Below are 11,462 nucleotides of genomic sequence, written 5' to 3'. Positions count from 1 at the left end.
GACAATCCACCAGTGAAGGCGAAAGCCGGGGCGGCCATGTTGCGTAAGGGCAGCGGCTGGTTCCTGTTCGCTTCACAGATGGGCGCTCGCGGGCAGACGTGACGACATCGTCGATGGGGAGCGCCAAGAGAGCCCACAGACGCTCTATGGCCGATAGTGGGTTGGGGCGAAAGCCGTGAGAGAGGCCGCGTTTAGTAAGGGCAAAACCTGTTCCTGTTTGCTTCACTTGTCGGCACGCAGCAACGGAAGTGACATTGTAGACTCAGCCCAGTGAGTCTACTTTAGAAACATGGCTGCGACCAGGGTAGTGGGTATTTGTAGAGGAGCCTCAGCGTTCCTGAAGGCTGCCGGCTCCCTAGTAAATCCCAAGGCCCCTGCTGGTTCCGGGTAAGTGATGAGGAAAAGGATGACTGCCCCCGCCTTTGGGTGCTCGTTGCAGAGTGCGGAGCTGGGGTCACCTGGGGGTGGGGGGGCAGAGGGCCGTGACCTTGCAGTCGCCCACCCTGGCGCATCCCGCGCTTCGCCAGCCTTCCGGTGCTGCGGGCGTGGGTCCGGGGCCTGGGTGTTGAGATGCCCTGTTTCCTCGGACACGCTCTGTGCTGGGCTGCGCGGGTCCGGGGCCTGGGTGTTGAGATGCCCTGTTTCCTCGGACACGCTCTGTGCTGGGCTGCGCGGCTTGGGAGCGACGTTCCCCAGGGTCTGGAGCCGGGAAGGGAAGGAAGGCTTCGCCAGGTGTAAGGCAGAGAGGGATTTGAACCGTCGGGTTCGGAACCGTTGTCCGGCAGATACTAAGTGATGAGAACTGAGGCCACAGAAGGTGTCTGTGCAAGTGTGAGAAAGAGAGACAACTTACTCTTCGTTGACATTTGCCTACACGAGCCGAATTTTATAAATAGTTTTAGTGTACCTCGGATTAATTGAAGGAAGCAACCCATGTTTGGTCGAACACACAGCTATTGTGCTCTGTTTATCTGTATTATTAACACTAGCTTCGGAAATTAGCTTTTAAAAATTTTGCAGAGTTGTAACTTGATCAAGGTGGCAAATTTGAATAAATTAGTTCGTCTTTCATCATCTTTTTTCCTAACAATGAAATAAATTGGGGATGGAGAGAAAATAAATAAAATAATTTGGGGCTCAGGGTTAAGAGAACTTGTACTTGCAGAGGTCTCAAGTTAGGCTCCTAGCACCCGTGTGGTGGCTCACCAACATCTTTAACTGGGGATCCGAGGCCTGCCTTCTGACCTCTGAAGGCATTAGCCACAGTCTGGTGGTGCACACATACGCAAGGAAAACATTCATAGACATAAACCTTAAATTTTTTTAATGAAATAATTTTAGTATTTTTTTAATAAAGTCACTCAGAAGAGAGGCAAAGAATTTGAAGATGGTAAAGGCAGTTGTGCATCCCCAGATAACACATTGCCATTTCTTCTTTAATTTGGCCATCATTTCCCCAGAACAAGAGAAAAGTTATTAGAATAAAACAGTAACCATATGCTCTTCACCGAGTAGCCAGTCATTGTCACCTTGTCACATTTTCAAGATCTCTGTGTTTATGCTTCTTTTTCTGCACTATTTGACAGAGGTCCAGTCTGAACCTAGAACCTAGGACATTTCCTTACCAAGTATGATCCAGCGATCACCCTCAGGGATACACTGCTGCTGTTGTTCAGCATGCAATCCACAGTAGAAATAAAATTGCACTAATAATTCCCTTCTTTACTCTTTTTTCCCCCCTGTTTCTTTGTCTCCGTTCAGTTCCATTCTTTTCTTCAGGACCCAATGAAAGATCATTTATTGCACCAGTTGCCATTATTCCAGTATGGTTCTTTTTTCCTTTGTCGTGATACTGGCATTTTGGGTAGGATTAGTTTTTTTTTAGAATATGCCTCCATTTGATTATTTCATCATAATTAGATTCAAGTCAAGCGTAGGGAATGTAGCTCAGTGTAGAGCACTTATCTAACATGCCTGAGGCCCTGGCCTCAATCCCCAGAACACATACAAAGAGTCAAGTCAAACACTCTTGGGTAAGAAGACAGCACTTGAGAAACATTTCACATTTTATTTATAGGTCATTTTTACCAGGTCATTAAATATTTTTAGAAACATAATTTCTAAATTACTGCATAAGATTTTCATGCAGTTGTACAGTAATTAGCAATTACCTAGTTGTATGTTTACGTAATTAACGACTCTTTGATACCACATTTAACTCCTTTGTGGACATCTTAATCTGTGAACTCCCATTTCTGATGTTAAAAGTCTCTAGATACAGAATTACTGGATTAAAGGAGAAACACTGTGCCTTTCTAATGTTGCAAAGCTCACTTTCGGAATGGTTTAGATCTGCTCATAGATGGACTTGCTACGATGGAGGAAGCACCTAAAGATGTTATTCTAAAATATAATTGTGGGGTTCAGCAAGGTGGCTCAGGAGGCAGACTGGACTTGCCATTCATGCCTGTTGACCTGAGTTTGACCCCAGGAACCTGTGTAGCAGAAGCTGGGTGCAGTAGCAAGCACACATCTGTAATCCCAGCATCCCTATGCCCAGATAGGAGGCAGAAAAAGTGAAACAACCAAAAGCTTTCAAACCTGCTGACCTGGAGTGTTCAGCAGAGCAGCATTAAACTAGAGACTGCTTCAACAAGGTAGAAAACTGGGGTTGTCTTCTGACCTCTACATGTGTGTCATGGCACATGAATGTGTGTACTCACACACATACACACTAATAGTAAATAAAATAAAAAGATACCTGTATGTAATTGTGTAAATATGTTGTCTCTGATACTATAGGGTAGCAATCTATAAAATAAAAAGTACTTCCTAACACGTTTAAAGTTTACTACCTCTGGGGTCAAAATCCTGGGTAGAATTTTTGACATTGTAATAAAGAAATGTTTCTTGCTTATAAAATATAAACATGAACTTTAACCATTACTTATTTGTTTTTGATTGCAGGTTTTCTCTTAGTTTGTTGCACAAGAACACACCACATGTCACATCTTTTCTCCAGTGTAAACTACTTCATACCACATTGTCAAGGAAAGGACTAGAAGAATTTTTTGATGACCCAAAGAATTGGGGGGAAGAAAAGGTCAAATCTGGTGAGCTATTTAGAATGGTCTGTATTAATTGATTGAGCCTCCATCATCCTAGGATTGTCCAGTTTAGGGTTTCCTTTTAGAATTTGCTGTGGGTTTTAAAGGTTATTCTTATAACAGAAGGAATACTTCCATGGCAGGTTGGTGGGATGTCTAAGAGAAGGGTACTTTGAAAGTGAAAGTGTTAACTAACATGAGGTTGGGATTTGTTTTAGTTGGCTTTTTTTTTTTTTTTAGTAATAATTAAAATAATTTGTAGTGACATTGGGAATGGAAATGCATTTGACACAAATAGTAGCAGTCTTTGAATGCCATGCCAGTCATGTTACTGCTGTCTCCATGTTACCTAATTGAATTCTAATCATATGGAATATAATAATTCTGTTCCACATTTTACAGATACAGAAACAGATTGTAAGAGTGGGTAAGCAGCCAGGAGCATAGAGCTAGAAGCATCATTTAATGTTTCACCTTTCTCATTCCCATAGGCGCTTCATGGACCTGCCAGCAGCTAAGGAACAAAAGTAATGAAGACTTACATAAACTTTGGTGGGTGTTCTGCATTGAAATGCTACAGTTTAACAGTGGGGTCAAAACTACACCCATGTGATAAAGAATTGGGCAAAATGATTTGTTTCGAGGTACAGTGGGTGATCATATGAGCTTTGTATAAATATGTCAGAGGATTACATTGAGACAGATGTTTCACAGTTCAACAGCAATAGGAATTTAAAGTTTTTCCGTAAGTACTCTAAGAGTCAGACTGAGGCCATTAAACCAGTAGTGTCAAGAAACAAACTCAGAACAGACATTGGGACTGGTTGGTCACATTTACACTGCTTGCCCTTTTCCTCCTTCCTTGTTAATTTATTGTTTAATATAAATTCTGACAGTAGAGAGAGACCTTGTACAAACTTTCTTATATTTATAGTCCAAAAGGTGACTCACCTGTTTGTTAAAATGAACCCTGTTAGCCAGGAGGTGGTGGTGCAGCCGGGCAGTGGTGGCACATGCCTTTAATCCCAGCACTCGGGAGGCAAAGCCAGGCGGATCTCTGTGAGTTCGAGGCCAGCCTGGGCTACCAAGTGAGCTCCAGGAAAGGTGCAAAGCTACGCAGAGAAACCCTGTCTCGAAAAAAAAACCCTAAATAAATAAATAAATAAAAAATGAACCCTGTTATCTGCAACTCATAGGAGCCTTAAACACTAGCAAGAAGCTAAGCAGGCTTCCAAGGCAATAAAGTATCAACCATTTAACAAAATGTGAGGCCTTTAATAGAAACAGCATGCACACAGAGAACACAAAACTGAGCGAGAAGGCTCTAATCGTCTAAAAAAAAATCTGCAACAAGTGAAACATGGACCTACTGAGATCCAGAGTTCTTTTGCCCTGAATACATTCCTGTTTCTTTTTTCCCCACCCCATTTGTTTAGAAGGCTATTTAAAAAATTGGAAATATTAAAAGAGCAAGAATGTTCCATTTCAAGCAGGTTTTTTTCCTTTGTTCTAAAAAGACATTTAGAAGATAATGTCTCAACTAAAGTCGTACTGTGGGCCAGATCATTCCCAACTTCTGCCTTCCTTTTTACTCACTGTTTCATGGCCTGGGGTTTTAGCCGATTATCCCAGTTAGTTGGGAATGTAGGCACATGGCCCCGGGAGGTCTGAGAGGGTTAAGACAAGGTTATATTCTAGTATTTAACCCAATCTGTTTTATTTAAACCGTACTTGTTTAGGGGAAGTTTCACGATGTATGTAGGCTTTTGGCTTCTTGACTAATTAGACCTCCCTGCCTCTTTGATAGTACCAGTCAGTGTGCATAGCAATGCCTACACAGCTCCTCACCTGTCCGCTGTCACTCAAACCACTTCCCTCACAACTGTTATCTGCCTGGGCACTCTAGTAGACACTTAATTTTTATCCCAATTGAAGGATTATTTCTCTTTCTTGGCAGATTAAAGAATTGCCTAGTGTTTACAAAAAACACTCATCCTGTGTTTATTTATTATAGAGAAGTAAGTTTTAGTTAAAGCACTGTTTTGAGTTATCAATAAATGTGAATTTAGGACTGTTTCAACCCTCACTGCTATAACCAGTGTCTTCTGTCACTCCTCCTCCAGGACTGTGGACCCTAGTTTAAAGCTCCCTGTTCTTTTGTCTTGTTTGCCCTGCCCTCCATGGTTACTACTTTAATTCTGAAACTGGAATGTTCACAAAGCCTCCTTTTCCCAGCTCAGCCAAGTCAATGCTTTAGATTCTGGCTGGCTTGTTCCCTTCCATCTTAAATCCCATCACTAGGAAGCTTTCTCTGGTCACCTTAGCTCTAGAAGAGGTGTCTCATGTCTACCCCTTAACTGTTGTAATACATGTTGTCTCCCTTACCCAGTAGGTCACATTGGAGTGGCATTGTAGCTTAAAGGTAGACTTTACACAGAGGTTCTTGAGATTTGAATCCAGAATTTGCTTTGTGACCCATTGTCTTTGTTAGAGAGAGGGAATTAGTAGTGCCAACTCCAAAGGTTGTGAAAAGATTGGGATGCTTAGCATTCAGGTGTGAAATAGCTCCTCAGTAGATGTTACCCATCTTCCTTCCCTGTGGGATGGAGGACTATGGCATGATAACCCTCCAGCACTCCTCCAAGGTGTAGCACCTGGTTAGACTGAAGGACAGCTCTTTGGAATGATGCCCTTGTGTGAGGTTTCCAAAGGACTTCAAGACTTTGGGGGCTTTTAATTTTGATGTAAGAAATCACTATTGAATAGCACCGTGCCTTTGTGTTTGGTACAGGTATGTCCTTCTGAAGGAAAGAAACATGCTTCTAACTCTAGAACAGGAGGCCAAGCGACAGGTATTGCCAATGCCAAGTCCAGAGCGGTTGGAAAAGGTAGGCTTATGGGAGCTAAGACTCCTGGATGGGGTAAAAGCTAAAAGGGAATGAGTATATGGTTCTTACATTTCTTTCAAACCTTTTTTCTATTTGTGTGGTTTTTTTAGTAAGTTTGCAGAATCTTATACACCATTCCAACAGTTTCACTTGAGAGCATTTTGTCACCCCAAACAAGTGTCATGCCCCTCTGCTGTCTCCTTATTCTTAGTTGCAACTTCCAACCTACAAACGGGTATTGATTTTTATTTACCTTGAGTAGCGACCTGGGAGTAAAATTGCCAGGCCATACGGTAAGTCTCTCTTGAACTGCTTTCTGAAGCAGCCACGTATAGATGAATGTTTCCCTGTCCTGACTGCCCGGTCCCAAATAACAACTCAGAGGCTTAATATTACTTAGAAATGCTCAGCCAATTGCTCAGGCTTGTTACTAGCTAACTCTTACACTCAAATTACCCCATATTTCTATTTATGCTTTGCCATGTGGCTCATGGCTTGTTACCTCATTTTTACACATCCTGCTTATTCAGTGGCTTGCTAGCATCTCTTCTGACTCTACCCTCTTTCCCATCATTCTGATTGGCTTTCCCACCTAATTTCCTGCCCAGCTACTGGCCTGTCAGCTTTTTATTAATCAGTGAGAGTAATAGGCATTCATAGTGTAGAAAAGAATTGTTTCACAACATTTCCCCCTTTTTGTCTAATTTAAAAGAAAGGTTTTAACCTTAATATAGTAAAACTATATACAACAAAAAGTTACTAAGAATTACAGTAACAATATCCAATCCATTTGCATTTGGCAAAATTAGAAATAATTATGTATCTTCATGAATCTAAAGTTTTTTTTATCTAATTTACTTTCTATTATAACAAGGAAAACTATAATTATAATTATTTAGTCTTCAACTCCATCAAAGACGCCAAAAGGATGAACCTATTGACAGGAACATCAGGTTGTCTGGACAGTCACCCAAAGTTTCTCTGCAACATTAAGGCATCCAGCTCTGGCCTACAGGCCTAGCATATCTGACAGACTTTCCTGTGAAGCAGGAATTTTGAAGGACTTTCCTACCTTGTCTTGGCAAAGTTTAGCTGTCGCCTTTCTTGCGTCCTGCTGGTCCAGTTTGGACAGTAACTGTCAGCAAATGAAGTGAGGCTGAGCATGTGAGCGAAGCAGTGACCAGCAGTGACCAGGCAAGATGGAAGCTTGTTTTGCTCTAACAAAGGCAGCCACGGTTATGCATGGTTGGCTTACTGTGTTTTCAAATGTTGTTAGAGCTGTGTCCACTCCAAACAGAACTGATACATTATTACAAAATATTCCTTTACAGTATATGAAGATGTGTCACTGTTTTTAACAAAGAGCTAAATGGCCATTATCTAGGCAGGAAGAGGTTAGGCAGGACTTCGGGACAGAGAGGAAGAAAGGTAGAGTGCCAGCCGGATGTGGAGCAAGTGGGATGGGCAGTACAAAGGTAACTGAGCCAAGTAAAAGAATGTAGACTAAAAATATGGGTTAATTTAATATATAAGAACTAGTTAGGAACAGGCCTAAGCTAAGGCCAAGCTTTTATAATTTAATAATAAGTCTCCATGTCATTTGTGAGCTGGTGGCCCAAAGAAAGGCCTGCTACAATACATGAAAACCAATTATTAAGAAATGAAATGAAGCGGGGTTGGTGCGACTTAATCCACACTCGGAGCAGAGCCAGCGATCTCTTGAGTTCGAGCAGCTGCTAAATAGCTCCAGAAAGCAAAGCTACACAGAGAAACCGGAAAAAAAAAAAAAAAAAAAAAAAAAAAAAAAAAAAAAAAAAAAAAAAAAAAAAGAAATGAAATGATACAACTTCAAATAGGTTACAGAAAAGTCGTACTGTAGACACCTGTGGGCACATACCTGTGCTAAAAGGGCTTCCTAGGAAGTACTAGAAAGAGCGGTTTCTAAATAGAAACGTCACCCATTCCCTGCTTCACAACCTTGAGTTCTGTGAACTGAGGCTGAGGTGAGGCTGACACTGGCTCTTTGTCACCTCAGGTTGTCAAGTCCATGGATGCCTTAGATAAAGTTGTTCAGGAGAGGGAAGATGCACTAAGGCTTCTTCAGACCGGTCAAGAAAAAGCAAGACCTGGTGCTTGGAGAAGGGACATCTTCGGACGAATTATCTGGTACATGATTACACTGTGACTTCTAAGAGTAGAGATCGCTTGCCTTGTCACCCCTCTCGGTACCTTTAAAACTCCTCCCCTGTGGCTATATTAGAGATCCTAGGTAGAGAGAGGCCCCCATCCATCTCCTAGAGCACAAAATATGCACCAAGCTTGCTTTGTCTGGTAAAAACAAATTCCATACAACTCATCCCTGTGGGTTAACCACTTCTGACAGAAAAGCCTGCCTCTACACATGCAATTCCAGATCCTAAAAGTCCGAGAGCTAATTTCAGATACTCCTCTGCCCACCTTGCCCACTAAGAAGAACCTGGGACTTGAAAGTTCCTGAGTAACAAGGTCAGTTTGCTTCTTTCACAGGCATTGGGATAAGCCCTGGGCCAAGTAATGAACAGCTTACCTTCTTCAGGGAAGGACCTGGATGTCACTCACCCCAGAGGAGCCAGGATAAACTAACTCATGGACATATAGTATCTTAAATGTGAGTCAGCAAGTGTCGAGGCTTGAGGTGTCTGGACATTCTCTGAACCTAAGGCCTTAAAAACAGCACCTTCCCACTTGATGTGGAATCTCAGCCATCCAATCAGGAGCCATCTAATCCAACGCAGAAAGAGAAATTGCCAAAACCTATCACTCTAAAGCTCTTCCAAGGAGCTGGGCTGTGGTGGCACACGCCTTTAATGCCAGCACTGGAGAGGCAGTTCAAAAGTTCAAGGCCAGCTTAGTCTATAGAGTTCGAGGACAGCCAGGACTACACAGAAAAACTGTCTCAAAATATATGTGTGTGTATGTGTGTGTGTGTGTGTGTGTGTGTGTGTGTGTGAAAAACAACAACCAAAAAAAAAAATTCTTCCAAGGATTTAGGGATATAGCTCTGTTTGAAAAAACTCCAGCATGTAATTTTTAATTGTATTTTCTAATAACTAAAAAGAACATTCATTACTTTACCTATTTGTATGTGTGCTTGTATGTGCTGTGGCACGTGTGTGGAGGTCAGAGGGAACTTGCAGGAGTCGGTTTTCTGCTCCTGTTCACACACTTGTCCTAAGGATTGAACTCAGGTGGCAAGTACCTTCCTACTTAGCTGTCTCCTGGCCCCGTTTTCTATTGTTTTTATTTGGGTTAATTTATTTGAGGCCAATTAGGAAACAATGAAAAGTAAAATTTGTGAAATATTCTGTATAAAGCAATAACTTCACTTTTTTGGCAGGCACAAATTCAAGCAGTGGCCTGTACCTTGGTACCTAAATAAAAGATACAACAGGAAACGCTTCTTTGCGATGCCTTATGTGGATCACTTTATCAGGTGAGCACAATGTCCTCATGATGAAGCTGCCTCCTTATACCATGTTTTATGTTCTTTATACTTTCTTTATACTTTGATTTCTATTACATAACTAACACATTTTCATTACCTTAAAAAAAAAAAAAAGCTCTAGGTTAAAAACGAAAATTGAAGCCATGTATCTAAAATCTAACTCTTCATAAAGTCACTGTATCAATAGTGTGTATCCCTAGAAAGCTGTATGACTTGTGTGTGTCTGAAAATAAGAGTGAAATCCTATTGCACCGAGTGGAGTGTAAGCTCCTGTTCCAAGGCTCAGGAAAGGGGAGGGTCTGAGATCGTGCCATGCTGCAGGCTGTAACCTCAGGCATTTCCCATAGCAGATTCTGCATTAGTTTACATGAGACAGGGAACAGGGAGAACATGGTGCTTCTGATAGAGAACTGTAGTCGCCCAAGACGCGTAAGACACCAGCTGACACTTAAGAAACGAGGCAGGGTTCTTGGCAGACAAGCTGAAAGACAGTTTAATCCCCAAACCGCAGTTAGAAGGGAGGCGGGGAGATGCAAGATGCATGTCAGAATGAAGGGACATGCCCACAATACAGAGCAGCCTTTAGCTGGGCACACCTGTGACCCCAGCACTGCGGCGGCTGCGGCAGGACTGGGTACAAGACCACTGGTCAATCTTGTTGCAGATAAACAATCTTCCAGGGATACTTTCTGCTCAGCAAAGTTCGTCACAAACTGATGTTTCTACCCCAAAACTTAATCCAGAGAAGAAAAGAAACGTAATTGTTTGCCCATATGTGTGCACATGTACATACTATGCCAGCATGGATGATGTGTGTACAAGTCAGAGGACAGCTTACAGGAGCGGTTCTCTCCTGTAGTCCAGGTTCAGGGGATCAAAGTCAGGTGTCTCTCTGCTGATCCCTATCACCAGCCATTTTAGTTTTTAGACCGGGCATTAGAATGTTTAATGCACTTTAGAATCCATTCGAACTATTCATCTTCCTCTCTGAACAATCTCCCTCTGTTCCTTTTGTTTTTTGATTGGGTCTATGTAGCCCTGGCACCTGCCATCCCAGGCCTAGGGATTAAAGGCGTGCACACCCAACTGCATTTTTTGCCATAGTGCATCTGTGCGGTGAGGACCCTAAAACTGCCCCTTATCTCAGTGCCAGTCTTGTGGGTTCAGTCTGCCCTTCCAATTCTGGCACTGTTTTGAATCTGCCTTCTTCCAGTGTCTACTCTAATATCGCCTCTTGCTGAGTAGCCTTACTCTGCACTATGCTTCATGATTTTCAAGGCTTTTATCACATTGTTTCAAGCTATACACTAGCTCCATGTCTCCAGTCGCATCCTGTACCACCCACTCTAGTTAGATGCTCCTTTCACCAGTGAGAACTACAGTCCCCTAACACCTTGCTCACTCCCACCCCCTGGTGTTGATCCTAAGCTTTGAAACCTGTCCACACTTAAGACCTAGTGAAGATGCCAAGTGGCTGAAGAAATCTGCTTCATGGCTTCTCAGTTTCTGCAAGCACAGTACTGAGATGGTTTGACTTCCACTATCCTAACATGACTGTGGCTTTTATGTACTTGGCTTGGACATGCTTTGAGAAACAGGGATGATTTTGTCTAAGTTGCTGTTATGTTTTAATTCTAGACTGAGACTTGAGAAACATGCCCGAATTGAAGCAAGAAAGAAAAACTTACAGAAAAAGAAAGAAAAATTACTTCAGGCCAAGTTCCCCCATCTCTCTCAAGACCGGAAGTCAAGTACTGTCTAAGATGAGATCCAGAAGTCCATTTGTTCTTGCAGCAGTCTGTGTCCTGCCTGACCTGTGACTATGTCAAGCAGTGATAAAGGAATGCTCTTGCCAGGCCGTGGTGGCGCACTTCTTTAATCCCAGCACTCGGGAGGCAGAGGCAGGTGGATCTTTGTGAGTTCAAGGCCAGCCTGGGCTACAGAGATCCAGGACAGGCACCAAAGCTACACAGAAAAACCCTG

At 42.5% G+C, this 11,462-nt stretch overlaps 1 protein-coding gene across 1 annotated transcript; it reads left to right on the top strand.

Annotated features, from left to right (window-relative positions):
* Positions 1–88: 88 nt before the first annotated feature.
* Positions 89–11,337, top strand: Mrpl47 (mitochondrial ribosomal protein L47). Its single transcript, XM_028872661.2, has 7 exons — positions 89–387; positions 2,968–3,113; positions 3,599–3,659; positions 5,899–5,995; positions 8,031–8,161; positions 9,372–9,467; positions 11,118–11,337. Exons 1-7 carry the CDS (start codon positions 290–292, stop codon positions 11,239–11,241), a joined length of 753 nt encoding a protein of 250 aa, XP_028728494.1. The 5' UTR covers positions 89–289; the 3' UTR covers positions 11,242–11,337.
* The last annotated feature ends 125 nt before the right edge of the window (positions 11,338–11,462 follow it).

This window comes from Peromyscus leucopus, chromosome 6 (genome assembly GCF_004664715.2).
Source record: "Peromyscus leucopus breed LL Stock chromosome 6, UCI_PerLeu_2.1, whole genome shotgun sequence".
NCBI lineage: Eukaryota > Metazoa > Chordata > Mammalia > Rodentia > Cricetidae > Peromyscus > Peromyscus leucopus.
Note: the sequence above shows the minus strand (reverse complement) of the source record. Positions and strands in the feature narration are given on the sequence as shown.

Bases quoted from the DNA above. Each gene is read 5' to 3' on its own strand.
- Mrpl47 (XM_028872661.2), top strand. From the start codon at position 290: ATGGCTGCGACCAGGGTAGTGGGTATTTGTAGAGGAGCCTCAGCGTTC. The intron at 388-2,967 runs GTAAGTGATGAG...TTTTGATTGCAG, and splicing joins AAGGCCCCTGCTGGTTCCGG to GTTTTCTCTTAGTTTGTTGC. The intron at 3,114-3,598 runs GTGAGCTATTTA...TCATTCCCATAG, and splicing joins GGAAGAAAAGGTCAAATCTG to GCGCTTCATGGACCTGCCAG.